At 41.3% G+C, this 19572-nt stretch overlaps 1 protein-coding gene across 1 annotated transcript in view; it reads left to right on the top strand.

Annotated features, from left to right (window-relative positions):
- The window catches only part of MPPED2 (metallophosphoesterase domain containing 2), a 203448-nt gene that overhangs the window by 90384 nt on the left and 93492 nt on the right, over positions 1-19572 (top strand). Inside the window, exon 4 of the mRNA XM_061140172.1 lies at positions 14756-14981. Coding sequence (XP_060996155.1) covers positions 14756-14981 — 226 coding nt within the window. The remainder of the gene's footprint in view (positions 1-14755; positions 14982-19572) is intronic.

Here is a 19572-nt window from a genome sequence, read left to right as displayed (position 1 = left end):
AACTGTGGCTTCTTAGGCTAGCCCTAATTCCTGCAGCAAACCACTGGGCATTCACTCAGCATTCCTTACTTTCTCCTGGGTTTCTGGCTCAGCCCTGACATTATTGTAATCTAGTTTTCTGTGTTTAATATTTCTTAGACTTGGTTTCCCATTGCAAGCATGGAAGAAACCCTAATGCATGAGTTTCAGAGGAGAAGGTAGCAGTCTGAACCTGCTGTGTGGCTCCATCAGCAAGTGTGAGTATTAACGTTAGAGCTGTCAGGACTTGTGAAAATTAATGGAGCCTGACGGGGGACAGACTGAGGTCAGAGATGGAGCTTGCCCTGACTGAATGCTTCTGGTGGCTTTGCATCCCAGGCAAGTGAGTGCAAACCGTGGAGCTGAGAGGGAGTGCTGGAGGCCCGTTCATTTGTTTAGGGAATAGACAGTGGGCACTGACTAGGTGCCAAGCATTTTTCTAGGTGCTGGGAGCACAGCAGGACAAGATGGGTTGTGCCCGCTTCTAGCTTCAGAGCCCTGTTCCTTCAGGCTAGACCCAGCCTTTCTGTGCTCTCAGCCCCCGGTAGTCACCTAGGAAGGAATTTTAATTTATTGCAATATAGTTGATTTATAATGTGTTAATTTCTGCTGTATGGCATAATGATTCAATTATTTATATATATGTTATATATATTCACACATATATATGTATATATACACACATATATGTATATGTGTATATACATATAACTGTTATATGTATATGTATATATAACTATATATACATATATATATATATGTATATATAACTGAATATGTACGTATATATATATATATGGAGCTTCCTTGGTGGCTCAGATGGTAAAGAATCTGCCTGCAATACAGGAGACCCAGGTTCGATCCCTGGGTCAGGAAGATCCCCCAGGGGAGGACATGCCAACCCACTCCAGTATTCTTGCCTGGAGAATCCCATGGACAGAGGAGCCTGGCGGGCTACAGTTCATAAGGTCACACAGAGTCAGACAAACTGAAGGGGCTTAGCACACATGCATGCATATCTGTATATATACATACACACACATATATGGGGTTTCCCAGGTGTTGTTAGTGGTAAAGAACCCACCTGCCAATGCAGGAGACATAGAAATGCAGGTTCCATCCCTGGGTTGGGAGGATCCCCTGGAGGAGGGCCTGAAAACCCATTCCAGTATTCTTGCCTGGAGAATCCCATGGACAGAGGAGCCTAGCGTGCTATGGTCCACAGGGTCACAAAGAGGTGGACACAACTGAAGCAGCTTAGCATGCGTGCTTCCCTGGTAAAGCGTGCTTCCCTCAGACAGGAAAGAATCTGCCTGCAACCTTAGGAGACCCGGATTCCATTCCTGGGTCGGAAGTGAAGTGAAGTGAAAGGAAAGTTGCTCAGTCGTGTCCAATTCTTTGCAATCCCATGGACTATACAGTCCATGGAATTCTCCAGGCCAGAATACTGGAGTGGGTAGCTGTTCTCTTCTCCAGGGGATCTTCCCAACCCAGGGATTGAACCCGGGTTTCCCACTTGGCAGGTGGATTCTTCACCAACTGAGCCCCCAGGGAAGCCTTGAAAGAGAATGGCAATCTACTGCAGTGTTCTTTCTTGCCTGGTAAATCCCATGAACAGAGGAGCTTGGGAGGCTACAGTCCCTGGACTCACAAAGAGCCAGACATGACTGAGTGACTAACACTTTCACTTTCATATAAATATATATTCCTTTTCATATTCTTTTCCATTATAGTTTATCACAAGATATTGAATACAGTCACCCATGCTGAATAAATAGTAGGACCTTGTTGTTTATCTATTTGCTGTATAATAGTTTGCATCTGCTAAGCCCAAACTCCCAAACAGGGAATGGATTTAAATGACACATCACCTTAGTCCTTCCCACAGCCTCATAGTTCTTCCATCCTCTTAGCCATTGGTATTATTTTTTTTCCTTCCATCCTCCTGCGAAATTTTCTGCTTGACCAGTTTTCAAGCCAAAGTTATTCTTATTTAGTCCTCAGTGGAATAAAGAACCTTCAAGAGTTTGAACATTTCCCTCTCTGCTGGAGTCATGATATTAAAAATATAATAATAATTTTAAATGGAAAAAAAATGCCTTTTTTAATCCACCTTGGGGATATAACAAGGTCCCTTTATAGCATTGGCATTAGGGAACATCTGCAGTGCCCCACGCAGAAGAGAGATTTCAGCAATGTGATTGAATTGCAAGATACGTCTTTTGTGTGGAAACACTCCCATGATAATAGGACTGAAGTAGTGATAACATGATAACATGACTACATATCTGTTTTATTCTATTCTTTTTAATCTCAGAAAGTTAGTTTCTTTTCTTCCTCGCACACTGTCAAGGGAAGGTAAGCCTGAAGGTTGTGCCTTGTGAGTTGTATTTTCCTGGGCATCTGGGAGCCATTATAGGTTCTTCTGACTTGTCATCTTGTCTTGTTTTCTTCTTGTAGAGAGCTTTATTTAATGTGAGTGTTATGCCAGAAACATTTTTGGTTTCCTCATATATTTTCACTTTGGTTTCCTCACATATTTTCAAAGTCTAGAATTTAGGAGTACTGAGGAAAGTGGGCATAGAGATTGGAGAGTTTGAAATTATTTGTCATCTTTGTATAAGTAGGTTTTCTTTTACCCAGGGGTGCTTTGGGGTGCTCTCCTTCACAAAGAACTACTGTCATATTTTGGGGTTTTTTTGCCCCCTGGGTTCTTAGCAGAAATAAAGAGGCAATCCCGGATAAAAATGGGGCATGAGGAAAGTGGTATTTGGTGTAAGTCACAACCTGATGGCCGTATTGGTTGTCTCTCTTGCCTATACTTCCCATTCATGAAGAATGAAGTGTTTGGGGGCAGGAGCCAACTCCTAGTAGGTGGAGGCAGATTCTCAAGAAAACAAAATATTCTGGAATTAACTTTGCATTTTGATCTGACTGAAACTTTGAGTTGTCAAGAGGAACACATTCTATAATGATTTAAAAAAAAAAAGAAGTTGCAGTCGTGTGATAATTTTGAGGGAAATTAATGTTTTTATTGGTTGGGGGGCAAGGAACCTTGTTGGGCCAGAGCAGTGCTTATATATATTTATGTTACTTTTTTAACTTTTAAAATACTTATTTTTGGCTGCGTCGGGTCTTAGTTGTGGCACAGGGGATCTGTTGCAGTGTGTTGGCTTTTCTGTAGTTGCCGCGCGCAGCTTTGGAGTGCGTGGGCTCTGTAGTTGGGGCTTTGGGGCTTAGTTGTTCCACGGCATGTGGGATCTTGGTTCCTGGACCAGGATTGATTCCACATCCCCTGCATTGGAAGGTGGATTCTTAACCACTGGACCACCAGGGAAGTCCTTCTATATGTTCATTTTAAAATACTGATGCACGTGTGCCCTAGTCTTCCCCACTCTCTATGACTTCTAACCAGTTCAGCTCACATTTGTGTTTTACTTCTCTGGTCCCTGTAGACGTTTTGATTTATTACTTGGAACTTCTGTTCTCCTGTCAGAGTCTCATTTTATTTCTCATGGTACAGCCTACAAGTTTTTAAATTCTGGGACCCTGCATGAAGATGGGCCAGAGGAGTTTCTTTCCCCTTCTCAAGTCTGTGACCTTCTTTTCCTTGGTAGGTGCCCAAATTCTTTGGGGAGCTAGTAGATAAGAAATTATGCCCACAGCTACAGTAGCATTTGGGAAGTGGCCTGAATTGAGCCAGTGTGTGTGTGTGTTGTCATAGTGTGAGGCTGACATGGCTTCATGTCCCCTGGAGGAGAAATCCATGACATAGGCAGAGGGTCATGTAGAATGGGGAGTTCTGTTTCATGATGCAAACATAAAGATCATAGCTGCCCAGATCTAGAGAAAAGATCACTGTAGATGGAGGAGTGGGATGAAGAGGACTCACGTAAGAGGTAGGTCTTGAGCCAAACCCCATGAGGCAGTTAAAAATTTGGTCTCACCTGACAGAATACTAGCAAGAGAACCAAAGAGCTTTTCTGTCCCACTTTTGAACCAGCTTGACCTGTGAACTTTGCTTAGAAAGTGACAGCACCTCTCTGGTACTCATTGTCTTCATTAGTAAAATGGAATCGGATATATCTATGATTTTTCTTTTAAATGTTTTTAAGCCCAGGGATGTTGTTTAGTTGCTAAGTCATGTCTGACTCTTTTGTGATCCTATAGACTTAGCCTGCCAGACTCCTCTGTCCTTAGAATTCTCCAGTCAAGAATACTGGGGTGGGTTGCCATTTCCTTTTCCAGGGGATCTTCCCGGCCCAGGGATCGAACCCACATCTCTTATGTCTCCTGCTTGGCAGGATAATTCTTTACCACTGAGCCACCTGGGAAGCCAAGCCAGAGATAACTTTATTCAAATCAAATCTTTTCAGTTCAGTTGAGTCACTCAGTCATGTCCAACTCTTTGTGACTCCATGAACCACAGCACACCAGGCCTCCCTGTCCATCACCAACTCCCAGAGTCCACCCAAACCCATGTTCATTGAGTCAGTGATGCCATCCAACCATCTCATCCTCTGTCTTCCTCTTCTCCTCCTGCCCTCGATCTTTCCCAGCATCAGGGTTTTTTCAAGAGAGTCAGCTCTTTGCATCAGGTGACCAAAGCACTGGTTTCAGCTTCAACATCAGTCCTTCCAGTGAAGACCCAGGACTGATCTCCTTTAGGATGGACTGGTTGGATCGCCTTGCAGTCCAAGGAACTCTCAAGAGTCTTCTCCAACAGCACAGTTTAAAAGCATCAATTCTTCTGCACTCAGCTTTCTATGTAGTCCAACTCTCACATCCATACATGACTACTAGAAAAACCCCATAGCCTTGCCTAGACGGACCTTTGTTGACAAAGTAATGTCTCTGCTTTTTAATATGCTAAGTTGGTCATAACTTTCCTTCTAAGGAGTAAGCATCTTTTAATTTCATGGCTGCAGTCACCATCTTCAGTGATTTTGGAGCCCAGAAAAATTAAGTCAGCCACTGTTTCCACTGTTTCCCCATCTATTTGCCATGAAGTGATGGGACCAGATGCCATGATCTTAGTTTTCTGAATGTTGAGCTTTAAGCCAACTTTTTCACTCTCCTCTTTGCTTTCATCAAGAGGCTCTTTAGTTCTTCACTTTCAGCCATAAGGGTGGTGTCATCTGCATATCTGCAAATCTTTTACCAAATCATAAAATAAAGGAAAGTAGCACTGCCATGGTGAACATGAGTCCCCTTCCTTCTGCCCTTGTGTGTTTCCTCAAGTTGCTCTGCTCCACCTGAAGGAGGCTTTGTGGAGCACAACTTTCAAATTACTCAGGCTCTCCTGAGGATGCTTCTAGGTTCTTGTGCTGTGATTCATGGGAGCCACTTTCAGTGACACATTAAATACCCAGAGTTTGGGAAGGAAAGGAGGTTGAGCTTGACACAAGCTACTGTGCATCTGCTTTAAAGTTGTTACAGCTTTGCCAGACATATGTATAGCTGAAGATCTTAGTTTTTCTGTTCTTCTCCATACACTCATAGAAGAGTACCCTATCTGATTCTATGAAAGATGTTAGGCATTATCTTGTCCTTTTTAGGGCTGAGTAATATTCCGTTGTATATATGTACTATATCTTCTGTATCCATTCCTTTGTCAATGGACATTCATTTTTTTTGTTTGTTTTTGTTTTCTCATTTTTTAAATTAATTTTTATTGGAGTACAGTTGCTTTACAATGTTGTATTACTTTCTACTGTAGAGCAAAATGAATATATATATATATATATATATATATATCACTTCTTTTTTTTGGATTTACTTCCCATTTAGGTCACCACAGAGTATTGAGTAGAGTTCATAGTAGGTACTCATTAGTTATCTATTTTATATATAGTATCAATAGTGTATATGTGTCAATCCCAATCTCCCAATTCATCCCACCCCCTCTTCCCTCTTGGTGTCCGTATATTTAATCTCTATGTCTCCATTCCTGCTTTGCAAATAGATTGTATGTACCATTTTTCTAGATTCCACATATATGTGTTAGTAGATTCATAGATTTTGAATAGATTCATTGATTTTGAAACTTGTGGTTACCAAAGGGGAAACATTGTGTGGAGGGATAAATTAGGAGGTTGGGATTAACATACACACACCACTACATATAAAATAGATAACCAACAAGGACCTACTGCATAACACGGGGAACTCTACTCACTATTCTGTAATAACCTATATGTGTAAAGAATCTGATAAAGAATGAATATAGTGTAACACTGAATCACTTTGCTATAGACCTGAAACTCACACAAAATTGTAAATCAGATATACTCCAATAAAATTTTTATTAAAAATATATTAAGGCATCTTTTCATGTGTTTGTTAGCCATCTGTATGTCTTCTTTGGAGAAATGTCTGTTTAGTTCTTTGGCCCATTTTTTGATTGGGTCATTTATTTTTCTGGAATTGAGCTGCAGGAGTTGCTTGTATATTTTTGAGATTAATCCTTTGTCTGTTTCTTCATTTGCTATTATTTTCTCCCAATCTGAGGGCTGTCTTTTCACCTTACTTATAGTTTCCTTTGTAGTGCAAAAGCTTTTAAGTTTCATTAGGTCCCATTTGTTTAGTTTTGCTTTTATTTCCAATATTCTGGGAGGTGGGTCATAGAGGATCTTGCTGTGATTTATGTCGGAGAGTGTTTTGCCTATGTTCTCCTCTAGGAGTTTTATAGTTTCTGGTCTTAGATTTAGATCACTCATTATTAGAGAAATGCAAATGCAAAATCACAATGAGGTACCATTACACGCCAGTCAGGATGGCTGCTATCCAAAAGTCTACAAGCAATAAATGCTGGAGAGGGTGTGGAGAAAAGGGAACCCTCTTACACTGTTGGTGGGAATGCAAACTAGTACAGCCGCTATGGAAAACAGTGTGGAGATTTCTTAAAAAACTGGAAATAGAACTGCCATATGACCCAGCAATCCCACTCCTGGGCATACACACTGAGGAAACCAGATCTGAAAGAGACACGTGCACCCCAATGTTCATCGCAGCACTGTTTATAATAGCCAGGACATGGAAACAACCTAGATGCCCATCAGCAGATGAATGGATAAGGAAGCTGTGGTACATATACACCATGGAATATTACTCAGCCATTAAAAAGAATTCATTTGAATCAGTCCTAATGAGATGGATGAAACTGGAGCCCATTATACAGAGTGAAGTAAGCCAGAAAGATAAAGAACATTACAGCATACTAACACATATATATGGAATTTAGAAAGATGGTAACGATAACCCTATATGCAAAACAGAAAAAGAGACACAGAAATACAGAACAGATTTTTGAACTCTGTGGGAGAAGGTGAGGGTGGTATGTTTCGAAAGAACAGCATGTATATTATCTATGGTGAAACAGATCGCCAGCCCAGGTGGGATGCATGAGACAGGTGCTCGGGCCTGGTGCACTGGGAAGACCCAGAGGAATCGGGTGGAGAGGGAGGTGGGAGGGGGGATCAGGATGGGGAATACGTGTAACTCTATGGCTGATTCATATCAATGTCTGACAAAACCCACTGAAATGTTGTGAAGTAATTAGCCTCCAACTAATAAAAAAATTTAAAAAAATATATATTAAGGATATTCCAAATGAGTAGTCACTCTGGGGGGAAATAGAATCTAAGGTGTTACCTATCACAGGTTATACTATTCATTTGATAATGAGGGGCTGATCCTGGCCCATTTTGGGGCAGTCAATAAATGTTAGAAGAGATGGGTTACTGGGTCATTGAAGGTTAAGGGCACACATTTTCAGGGGTAGAAACATCTTGACAGAGGCAGCTAGGTTCGCAGCAGTGTGTACAGGTTGAAAGTCTCATATGTCCACCCACCATCACCTCCAGATCCAGACATTTTAATGACCCTAGTGATATTTTTGTTAACTTGAAGGACACATTGGAACATATCAGTTTCTGCCTTTGGAAAATCAAAGTTTTCCTTTTCATCCTCAGGTGCTTATCTTTGAAGATAGTGACATTGTGCAATGTGACCAGAGGGTGATCCTATTTGTGGACAAACTAGTATTTTCTTGGTTGGCAACTGGGAAGGGCAATCATTATAATAATTATTTGAGCACAGCTAATGCCTGTTGAGAGATGATGAAGTGTTATAAACTGTGCACACCTTTACATGCAGTAGATTATATAATGTGCATCAAACCTTAAGGGTAGTGTGATTATTTTTCCCTCCCCCCAATTTATATTTGAAGAAACTGCAGTTTAAAAAGTATGTTGGAGGAATCTCCACACTGTTCTCCATAGTGGCTGTACTAGTTTGCATTCCCATCAACAGTGTAAGAGGGTTCCCTTTTCTCCACACCCTCTCCAGCATTTATTGCTTGTAGACTTTTGGATAGCAGCCATTCCTTAAAAAACTGGAAATAGAACTGCCATATGACCCAGCAATTCCACTCCTGGGCATACACACTGAGGAAACCAGATCTGAAAGAGACACGTGCACCCCAATGTTCATCACAGCACTGTTTATAATAGCCAGGACATGGAAGCAACCTAGATGCCCATCAGCAGACGAATGGATAAGGAAGCTATGGTACATATACACTATGGAGCATTACTCAGCCATTAAAAAGAATTCATTTGAATCAGTTCTAATGAGATGGATGAAACTGGAGCCCATTATACAGAGTGAAGTAAGCCAGAAAGATAAACACCAATACAGTATACTAACGCATATATATGGAATTTAAAAAGATAGTAATGATAACCCTATATGCAAAACAGATAAAGAGACATAGATGTACAGAACAGACTTTTAGACTCTGTGGGAGAAGGCGAGGGTGGGATGTTCTGAGAGAATAGCATTGAAACAAGTATACTATCAAGGGTGAAACAGATCACCAGCCCAGGTTGGATACGTGAGACAAGTGCTCAGGGATGGTGCACTGGGAAGACCCAGAGGGATGGGATGGAGAGGGAGGTGGGAGGGGGGATCGGGATGTGTAAATCCATGGCTGATTCATGTCAATGTATGGCAAAAGCCATTACAATATTGTAAAGTAATTAGCCTCCAACCAATAAAAATAAATGGAAAAAAAGAAGTGTGTTGGAGATTATTTGGCTAGACTGGATTGAAGATGCTTCTTCATTTCACTTCTAAACTTCTGGAAAGAGGATTCCAGAAGCTTGCATCTGGTAGGCCAGATTCAGCTCACAGATGTATTAGAGTTGGCTCCCAACTGTGTGTGTTTGTTTTTAACCGAGCTAGCAATTCAGGAGGGCTTAAACCTGGAGGGCAATCTGATACCGGCTTAAACCTTGTCATGACTCAAGATGACAAGCCCATTCCTGAAATTCTTTATAGGAAGCTCCTGGTGAGTCTTGCAGGGATTCAGTCCTTCCTTCACTTGTTGAACGGATGCTTTTTATGTGCCTGCCATTTGGAAAGTATTGAGTTTGTGTGCTCAGTCATGTCCGACTTTTTGCTACCCGGTAGACTGTAGCCCACTGGGCTCCTCTGTCCATGGGATTTTCAAGCAAGAATACCAGAGTAGGTTGCCATTTCCTCCTCCAGGGGATCTTGACAGGCAGATTCTTTACCACTGAGTCACCTGGGAAGGCCAAGGTACTGAACAAGTTTGGGTCAAACAGGGAACCACAAGCCACAATCCATGCCTTCAAGGACCGTCTTGGAGGAGATAAGTCAGATGCAAAGGGAAAAACTAAACAAATGGAATATAATAATAATTAATATGCACTGATTATTTATTCCATACCATGCATGTGCTTTAGAAGCTCTGTCTCATTTTATCTTGAATGCAGCCTGTGAGGTGGGTGCAATTATTGTCCTTGTTTTTCTGAGACACCTGAGAGGACATAAGAGCTCTGTCCAGGGTCATACAGTTAATAGGTGGTGAAACCTGCAGAGTCTCTGCTCTTACCCATGCTGCCGCCACGGTGTAATCTGTAATAAGACTTAAAAATTTAATCGTAGAGTAGAAATGTGATCACATGCAGTAAAAAAATACTAAATAATATTCATAGAAGTAACGATAAAGAGCGGAAGTGTAGCAAGTCAGCTGAGAATGAAATGAGAGGCATAGGGAACTGAGAAAGAAGCGAGGAAGGGGTACCCTGGAGAGGGAGGAGGAGAAGGCAGAGTCCAGCATCACTAATCTAGGGAAAAGATACTTTATCGGACAGATAGGTCACTGCCGTGTGATCCTTGGAGATGAGGATGGAGGGAAAACCTCGGCTTTGGTTTTTAGGAGGTAATTATTGACATTCAGGGAAGCTTTTGGTTGAGTACAGAAACAAAGGGAGGTTTCGTTGGGTAAATTGTTTTTTTAAGTTTTATTCATTTATTTATTTTTGGCTGCTCTGGGTCTGTGTTGCTGCGTGCAGACTCCCCAGTTGCGGTGAGTGGTGGCTTCTCTTCGTTGTGGTGCACGGGCGTTCGGCTCAGGGGCTTCAGTAGTTTGGCATCTGGGCTTAGTTGTTGCTCCTCAGCTTGTGGGATCTTCCCAGACCAGGGATCAAACCCATGTCTCCTGCATTGGCAGGTGGATTCTTAATCTGCGGGCCAGCAGGGAAGTCCAACATTGGGTAAATTCTGAGTAACCATTTGTGTCTCAGTTGCTGATTCTAATAGTAGGTTAGCCCATCAGGGTACACAGTCCTGATAAGTAGGCCAGGAGTGAGAAGTAACACAGAGTGAGGAGGTCTGCAATAGACTGAAGGTCAGAATTGCCTGATTTTTGATCTTCCAAAACAAGCCAGAAACCCTGAATTTTTCGTGTGATACCTCCAGATTTCTAAATGTTAGTTCAACTAAGAAAATAAAACAGTTGAGGACCAGCTATAATACATCTCTGAGCTGAATTTGACCTCCCCAGCTGCAAACTCCTAGAAGCCTCTTTCCAGAAGTTTAGAAATGAAGACACATCTCAAAGAAGAAATAATTCCAGGGATGGTTTAGGATTGCATTTGAGATGTGTGTGGGGGGTGTGTGTGTGAAGAGCTTCTTGTTTTTATCTTCTTGGGGAGTAAACATAAACTTACTAAGCGGGAGAAATATAATAAAGACATCCAAAACAGGATAGGGAGATGTCTGAAAAATTAAAGTGCCAGTGACAAGAAAAGCATTGAGGCCAATTATTAAAAAGATGAGAAGATGTAAAGGAGCAATTGGGAAATAAAGAGAGCCTACCTTGGGGCTAGAAGATGTGTATTGTAAGCTAAGTGGGGAGTCAAATGGAGCCTGGAACCTGGAAGTTCTGTGACGGCTGCTTAGGGAATAGACAGTGGCAAGAATGTAAGAATAATTAGAATTGTGGAGTAGCAGTGAAGACCTAGCTTACTTCAGCTATCCTTTAGTTTTTAAGTGAGCATCTATTTATATGATATAGTGAGGTACTATAGATACCGCAGGAGACACAGTTTTGAATAAGACTTAATTGCTGCCTCCAAGAACTTGTTGTCTTACTTACGATCTGTAGCTCTAAACTGAACTGATAGATGGGCTAGTTTCCCAAATTTCATTCATTCACTTGGTAGTCAATACTTTGCCAAATCTTTGAATTATCTATATGGTTATTTGCTCAATAGTTTTCTTTAAACTATCTCCTATTTTATATACAAAAATAGAAAAATGAAAATAGAAAAGATGGTAGAAAAATGAAGCCACATATCATTACTTGCATTGGTGTGTTTTTTCAAATGTGCCTTTTAGAACATACAAAGCTACTTGACATTCTTTCAGAAGTTCATCTCTATTTCGCCTAAAATCATCTCGTATCTTACCAGTAAAACATATACCATGTCTGGGGGAAGATAGAACTGGTTAGTGGGTAGAATTCTTTAGGTCATTCAAAGCAAGACTTTTTCCACATTAGCATATCTGCATATGGCCTTGGTTTTTTATTCAGATCAGGTCAACTTCGATGACCTGATCTGAATAAAATGGATAAAGGCAGGCACCTCTTTGTCTGACAATTTTAAAATCATGCTATTTGAATACCAAGAAGGTTGGAGCTTGCCTGCAGAGCCTTCCAAATTAATCTAGTCTGGGAAAAAAAAAAGAAAATGCCATCAAGTAACAGGAGATTTGTCAGCTGCCCTGCTTACACTTTTCATATAAAACATAAAGGTTGGCAGATTACAGATGAAAGGTCAGTCCAGCAAAAAAGAAAACATGTCAGACAATCTCATAACACAAGTAACAGAGGATGGAAGTTGGAAACTACTATTGGATTCTCATAAAGAGATGAGTTTGTTGGCAGTGTGTAAATATCATGACGATTTCCGCGGCTGTTCATTTTGGTGGGTAGTTCTTTATGCTGAGTCTCCAAAATGTGATTTAAATGATACTGAAGAGGCCTGTCTTCCTGGGAAAGATTTACTTTGCAGCAGTTTTATTTTTTTCTCTTTCACTGATCTGAAGGGGAGAAAAGTACTTCCTTCAGGTCGCCTAGTTTCCCAGTCTCACCCATCCCATCCCTGAAGCAGTGCTCTAAAATGGAAAAAGCAAGAAGCCAAGGCCTCTCGCAAGAGCAGTGGTGCATAAAGACAGAGTTTGCAGTGAGTCCATCATCATGAATCATTAAAGGAGAACTGGCAGCTAACGCATGACTCGTACAAATAGGGTTGCTCAAAGATTCAGTCAGGTAGGACCTGCCTTGGAGCAGATTACTGTCCAGGAAAACATTTCATTCTGTTCCAGCCTTGGGAGGAAGGTGGGTCCGGGGAGGTAGTATTGGGCCAGTGGGGTCACAGAGCCATGATGTTGAAGTAATGGGGCATCTCAGAAATTTCTATCATGTACAGTGCTGGGAATTTTCAGACTCCTAAATACATCTTTTATCTGTATTTTAAGAGTAGGGAATTGTGCAAAATATCATCATTTTATCCGAGTAACTTGCAACATACATCACAATCTTATTGCCTTATGCTAGTGCAGATTATAAGCTCTGCATGTGTTTAAGAGAAGTTTCTTACTTTCTTTTTTTAGTCTATTTATTTACTTACTGGCTGTGTTGGGTTTTCATTGCTCTTCCTGGGCTTTCTCTGGTTGCAGTGAGTGGAGTCTACTCTCCAGTTTGCAGTGGGTGGGCTTCTCATTGTGGTGACTTCTCTTATTGTGGGCACCAGCTCTAGGGCGTTCGGACTTCAGTGGTTGTGGCACATGGGCTTAGTAGCCCCGCTACATGTGTGATCCTACGGACCAGGGATCGAACCCAAGTCTCCTGCATTGGCAAACAGATTCTTAACCACTGGGCCACCAGTGGGTCAAGTGTCCTTGAGAGAGGCTTCCTATTTTTTCGGAGCTCTTCACTGCAGCCTTTTGAATAACTGAGGCCAAAGGCATGCCACACAGCTCTGTGGATCAGTAGTCAAGGATATCCATTGGTACTTAGCCACCATTTTTATCTTCCTGCAGTATTATTTTCTGCCTGTTTTCATCTCTCTCATAAGTCTCCCCATTAGCCCACATTCTGTGTATCCAATTTTAATACTGTTTACAATTTGCATTGGTGAAATCCAACTGGACCTGTGACAAAAACTTGCCCTCCCCCCCAAATATAATTCTGTCTCCAACTGTAAGCTTCATTAATTGATTCATTGACTCTGGCTTGCTGGTAAGGATGAATTCTTACAACAAATATATCCAATTCCTGCTAGTGGTAACTTTCATTCTTCCTGGAATAACAGGAAACAGTAATTTTGCATTGGACCCGGGAGTCTCAGGAAGCTGGAATTATAGGCACTGTCTTCCCACCCTTTTCCTCCTCAAAATAAAAATGAAATAAAATAAAATGAGCAGCTGCCCAGTGGTGAGGCTTGAGGGAAACGTAATGACAAAGAAGAGAAAAGGGCATTAATTTCAGGATGGGGACAGCTGCCGGGCACTATCTCCCTTTGGATTTTGGTTCTTATAGCATCACGATGAGTTATTAATATGTATGATCTGCACTTTATTCAAACATTATAAATCTATGCAGAAGTCTGGTGTTTGGGTTTTCCTTTATAGCTTTCATTCTTCTTCCCAGAATTATCTCATTTTGATCAGGAAACTTTTGCATAAAAAGCACACACGGCGAACTCACATTTCCATACCATAAATATTAAAAGAGGGTTAAGCTTTACAGTTTCTTTTCCCATCCCAATGGGAGGAAAGTTAGCCTTCTAATCAGGGGGTCATTATTAATCTTTTTACTCACAAGCCAAAAGGTAAACTTTAACTTGCCATACGAAATTGTACTGTGTGCTTCCTTTGATTTATGCAAATTGTGAAATATGTATGCCATGTCTTTTGTACTAAGGTGATACTAAAAATCTAGCAGTGAGTGAATGGAGTTGTTAGAAACAATTGGTCAGCTTATTTTTTAAGAATTAAAGCCAAGTCTAGACCTTTTTTAAGGCTTATGACTAAAGTACTTTTTGTTGGTTGATTCTGAAGTATGGATCACAGTATGGATTTATCACAGTGAATCTGTAGCAAACAGAAAAGGGAAATGGAACTAGAAAACTTAATGTCTCCTTAGTAGCTTTTTAGCTTCTGAGCAGCTTCCTGTCTCCCGTTTATTGTCATTTTTGTTAGCATAAAGGAGTAGTCATAAATTTTGGTTCCCATGGAAATATGAAGGAATGTGTGAGCTATTTCATTTGGGGATACTGTCTGGGAATCACGCAGTCTTGGCTGTTGTACTTTGGTGATGGGAAATGAACGTGCTGATTGGTGCTCTTTTTTTGTATTTCAGGAAACCTGCCATACGAATATAAAATAGTGATTGCTGGGAATCATGAACTGACATTTGATAAGGAATTCATGGCAGACCTTGTTAAACAGGACTACTACCGTTTCCCCTCTGTGTCCAAATTGAAACCAGAGGACTTTGACAACGTTCAGTCCCTCCTGACGAACAGTATTTACTTACAAGACTCGGAGGTAACAGTGAAGGGATTCAGGATATATGGTGCACCTTGGTAAGTGTTCATTCCAGCAGTCTTTCCCTCCTCCTTTTTTTAGCTCAACTCTGAGAAAGCATGGTGCCAGCTTAAGTGTCTTAAACCAGAAAAATAAAGGTGAAATGAAGCCTTTACGTTGTATTTCCAACAGAACATGAATTTTGGCACTGCTGTGAATTTGTTCGTTGTAATGCAGATTTCTTTAGGCAAGATCAGTGAGGGCAGAGCTTTGGTACAGTAGATACAAGTCTGTTTGTGTGACTGGGGCTGCACGTGTGTTGGTGGGACACAGAAAATTTGGGGGAAGGTCACCGTGTTACCCTTCACGCAGATTCAGCCACACTGAACATTCCATCAGCCTTAGGTGATTCATTTCCTCCTTATGTTTTACATTGGAAACACTCATGAAATATCTTGCTTAGAGTTTCTCAAATCTTGCTACACATGAGAATCACCTGATCAACTCTGAAGAAATACAGATTTTGAAGCCATACCGCCACCCCCCCACCCCGCGCCCCCCACCCCCGCCAAGATGCTGATTCTTCTTCTTAAGGTGGAGCCCAGTGACCTGTATTTTTAAAGCTCCCCAGGCAAGACTGATTAGAGAAGGGAATGGCAACCCACTCCAGTATCCTTGCCTGGAGAATCCCATGGACAGAGGAGTCTGTGAGGTCGCAGAGTCAGATAGGACTGAGCGACTAATACACACATACACACACGCAAGACTAATCCCCAGACAGTTTGCAAGTTATATGTTAAGAGCTCAGTTCTAGAATTCTTGGTACTGCAGTTCTCAGCTCTAGAAAAGTTGAAGCTGGTGCATATTCTTTGGGACCAGATAAGGAAGCATGTTGATCTTGGCTTTGTCAACTGGCAGTTGTCTGGTTTTGAAGAGGTTAACTCATAGAGGATGAGCCTCAATTTCTGCATCTCTAAGATGGTGAAAATAATACCTCCTTTAGAGGGTTATGGTGAGGATTAAATTGGCTGATGTTTGCAATGAATTGAGAAGAGTGTCTGGTGGTTTGCTTAGAGCAGTATTAATAATTGCCACTTTTCAGGCCTTAGCTCTGCTACTAAGTATTTATGTGAACTTAAGTGAGTCACTTAGGCTCTAGAGCCAGTTTTTGCATCTTTAAAATGGGAGTGTTAGATCAGAAAATCAATCGCAGAGGGGTCTTGGATTTTTATTTATTTGCTTTCTTACTTTTTGAGAGCCCTATGTGTATAGAGAGCACAAAAACTGGCCTTTACTTATGCAACCTGGAAGAGTATCCTGGTCATGCCCTAGGAGTTGTGAATAAGGCTGGAAAAGGACAGAGTGAATTCAGATTGGCCACCTCACTCAACTTCCCAGGGCTTCCCTGGTGGCGCAGTTGTAAAGAATCTGCCTGCCAATGCAGGAGACATAAGAGATGCAAGTTCTATCCCTGAGTGGGAAAGATCCCCTGGAGTAGAAAATGGCATTCCATTCCAGTATTCTTGCCTGGAAAATTCCATGGACAGGGGAGCCTGGTGGGCTACAGTCCATGGGGTCACAAAGAGTCAGACAGGACTGAGCATACACACACCCCTACTCAACAGTTTGGCTTGTCCTCTGTAGAATAGAAAGTTGAGACATTTCCTGTAATTTTTTTTTCTAGCTTTACTAGTTAGTATCCAGAAGGACTGATTAGTGGATACAGGAAGAATGTTAGTCGTTCAGTCATGTCCAACTCAGTTCGGATCTCACTGAAGATTTTTTTGGTTAAAATTAATATTCCCAGAACTGCTGTAATCTGAACGTTGATTTAGGAATGCTTACATCAGTGTTTCTGTACAGGGACAACAGATTTCCCGTTTCCACCGCTTATTCGGCTTTTGGACTTGCACTTTTCCCTGAATACCTCCATGCCTCTGTTTTCTCATCTCTAAAGTGGGAAGTAGCAATTTTACTTTTCTCTCATGGTTGTCGTAAGTGAGTTAATGCGTCCACAGCATACAGAAGGCTTTCTGACGTAAGAATAAGCACTTGATAAGTGTTAGCTGTTACTGGCCTAGTGGGGTTGGCGTTTCCAATCTACTTTGTCCTTTGTCCACCTTTGTACAAAGACGGTCGCTCTGGGAGTCAGATGTGGTGGGGTCTAACCTTAGTTCCGTCTCTGGTGACTGCGTGACAAATCCGTTAGCTTCTCTGTAAAACCAGGGCAATGAGGTCTGCCTCACTTTCTCTCTGATGCCACCCACTTCAGTAGTCACCCAAATTAGAATATTCAAAGAGCATGTATTTGTGGACATGCTTGATTATTTTAATGTTTTGTTCCATTTTATAGCCTCTTTCATTATTAAAAATTTGATTGGAAGCAAATTTGGGGGGATTTATACCAGAGCTGTTACTTTTATCCTGTCAGCAAAAAGGATGTTTCCATCCCTGGGATTCACAAGTAGGTGGATGGCTGCTTAGTAACCCATCAACAATTCCAACCCCAAAATAATGTGCACTGATTTAAGAATTTTTTTAACTTTTTATTTTATGTTAGAATATAGCCAATTAGCAGTGTTGTGATAGTTTTACCTGGACAGCAAAGGGATTCAGCTATACATATATCTTTTCTCCTCCAAACTACCCTCCTGTTCATTTTCCCACATGACATTGAGCAGAGTTCCATGTGCTATATACTAAGACCTTGTCGGTTATCCATTTTAAATGTAGCAGTGTGTGTGTGTCCATCCCAAACTCCCTAACTGACCCTTCCCCCGGTAACCATAAGTTCGTTCTCTAAGTCTGTGAGTCTGTTTTGTAAGTTAGAACTGATTTAAGTTTGATTTCCATGCTTTCCCAATGACTTTTCCAGAGAAAATATTAAGTTCTGATTTGCTGATATTGCTATTGGTTTTAATTTAAAAACAAATCAAAATGAGAACCTTGATACTAAGGATTTCCATCATGTCACAGATTTCTCAAAAGTAATTGCCATCTGACCAGGGAGAGAGCTATTAACTCATTTATAAAATGTGAATTGTGACTCAGTTTTGCTTTAAACAAGGTATATTAGTTCATATTCATTCCATGTTTATAACTTGTAGCACCGCTGAAAGCTTCCTAAAGACCAGAGAAAATTAATGCAGTGTCTCCTGACTTACAATTTAGGAGGAATTTGTATGTGGAAAATAGCTTAAAAACAATCCTGAGCCCTCGTGGGTGTTTGCAATTGGAGTGCACTGTGGTGTTTATTACATCTGCAAGGAAGAGGGTTTGGCTGTGGTTTGATGGGTCTGGGAAAATCCAGTGACCTACACTGAAGAAGTAAATGGGGTACCTTGTCCTGGAAGAAAGGTGTTTCCTTGGAAGGAAGGCAAGAGTTGACTAGTTCCCGAGGGGAGGTGGGAGGGTGGGAGGGTGGATGGTGGGAACCTGGCTGGGGAGGCCTTCTGCTGGATTCTGTTGCTTCTGTATATATTTCGTCACCTCATCATTTTTCTAGGAGTCTTAAAGAAAGGAATCAGGCGTGATGTATTGTCACAGGACTAACAGTGCAGTTAAAGCTTTTCTTAATTTCTCCTATTACCTTTTTCTGTCTCTCTCTGGGGGACAGAAGAAGGTATTGTGTGGCCTGGCGGTTAGATCTGCCCAGGACTCTGCACTTGTTCAGCAAAGCTCGTAGATTTCTTGTATCCCTCATGTTGGTTCTTTGCCACTGAGATGGTTCCTAATCTCTTATGGTCACTTTCAGCTCTTGTATGTCTTTTCCAAATGCTGATCAGAGGAAACAAAATTCTCATCTGTCAGCTATCAGCCACTGTGCTAACTCACTCCCTGCTGGTCTGGCCAGGGTGGAGGAGAGGTGGCATTTTGAAGTCATCTTTGTATTTTTGGTTACTGGATCTGTAGCCAGCATTTTAGTGCAAGCAGATTTCAATAAATTCACTCGTGGGACTTGGTATTTAAAAGTTGACTAGCCTCTTCTTTTTTCTTTTTAAATTTCAGTTGTTCTTTTGCTACCAAGATGCTTATGTAGAAAAAAAAAAAAGAAAAAAATCTGGGTACAAACGGATCAGTAGCCAAGCTGCAAAGAGTAAGAAGTCCATCTTGCTCTGACCTGAGCATGGCAGTGGTATTGTTCCGCAGTGTACCTCGTTCCCCTCCTGAACAGAAATGCAGAGCTAGTCTCCCGTGGCTTTTAATGAAAATGAGTGGGGCTTTCCAACGTCCAGGAATTTGATCTCTATGCTGACCAAGGGTCAGGAACAAAGAGCACACTTTTTCATGTTAGAGTAGACCCAGGTGTAATTTGTCAGATTTAGTAACTGTGGAGGAAGTGCCTTAACTTCTGCAGCCAGAAAATTAGATGGAGTCCCAGGCAGCAAAATTCTAAAATGGTTGAAACAGCAAGAGAAAGCCCATCAAGCTGCGTTTTCAAAGGAAGTGTGAGCAGGATATATTTTCTCCTTTCTTCTCTCCCTCTCATTTTGGATCATCAATATGTTGAGTTCGTCCATGCCTTTAAATGTAATTTTCTCAGTGTTTTTCAAAGTGGGAGTTAAGTGTTGATTCAACTCTCTGCCGCATTTATACATAATTGTGTTTGCACACAAACAGCTACAAGGTTGCTCCCATTTCCTTGTTCTG

This window comes from Dama dama, chromosome 1 (assembly GCF_033118175.1).
Source record: "Dama dama isolate Ldn47 chromosome 1, ASM3311817v1, whole genome shotgun sequence".
NCBI lineage: Eukaryota > Metazoa > Chordata > Mammalia > Artiodactyla > Cervidae > Dama > Dama dama.
Note: the sequence above shows the minus strand (reverse complement) of the source record. Positions and strands in the feature narration are given on the sequence as shown.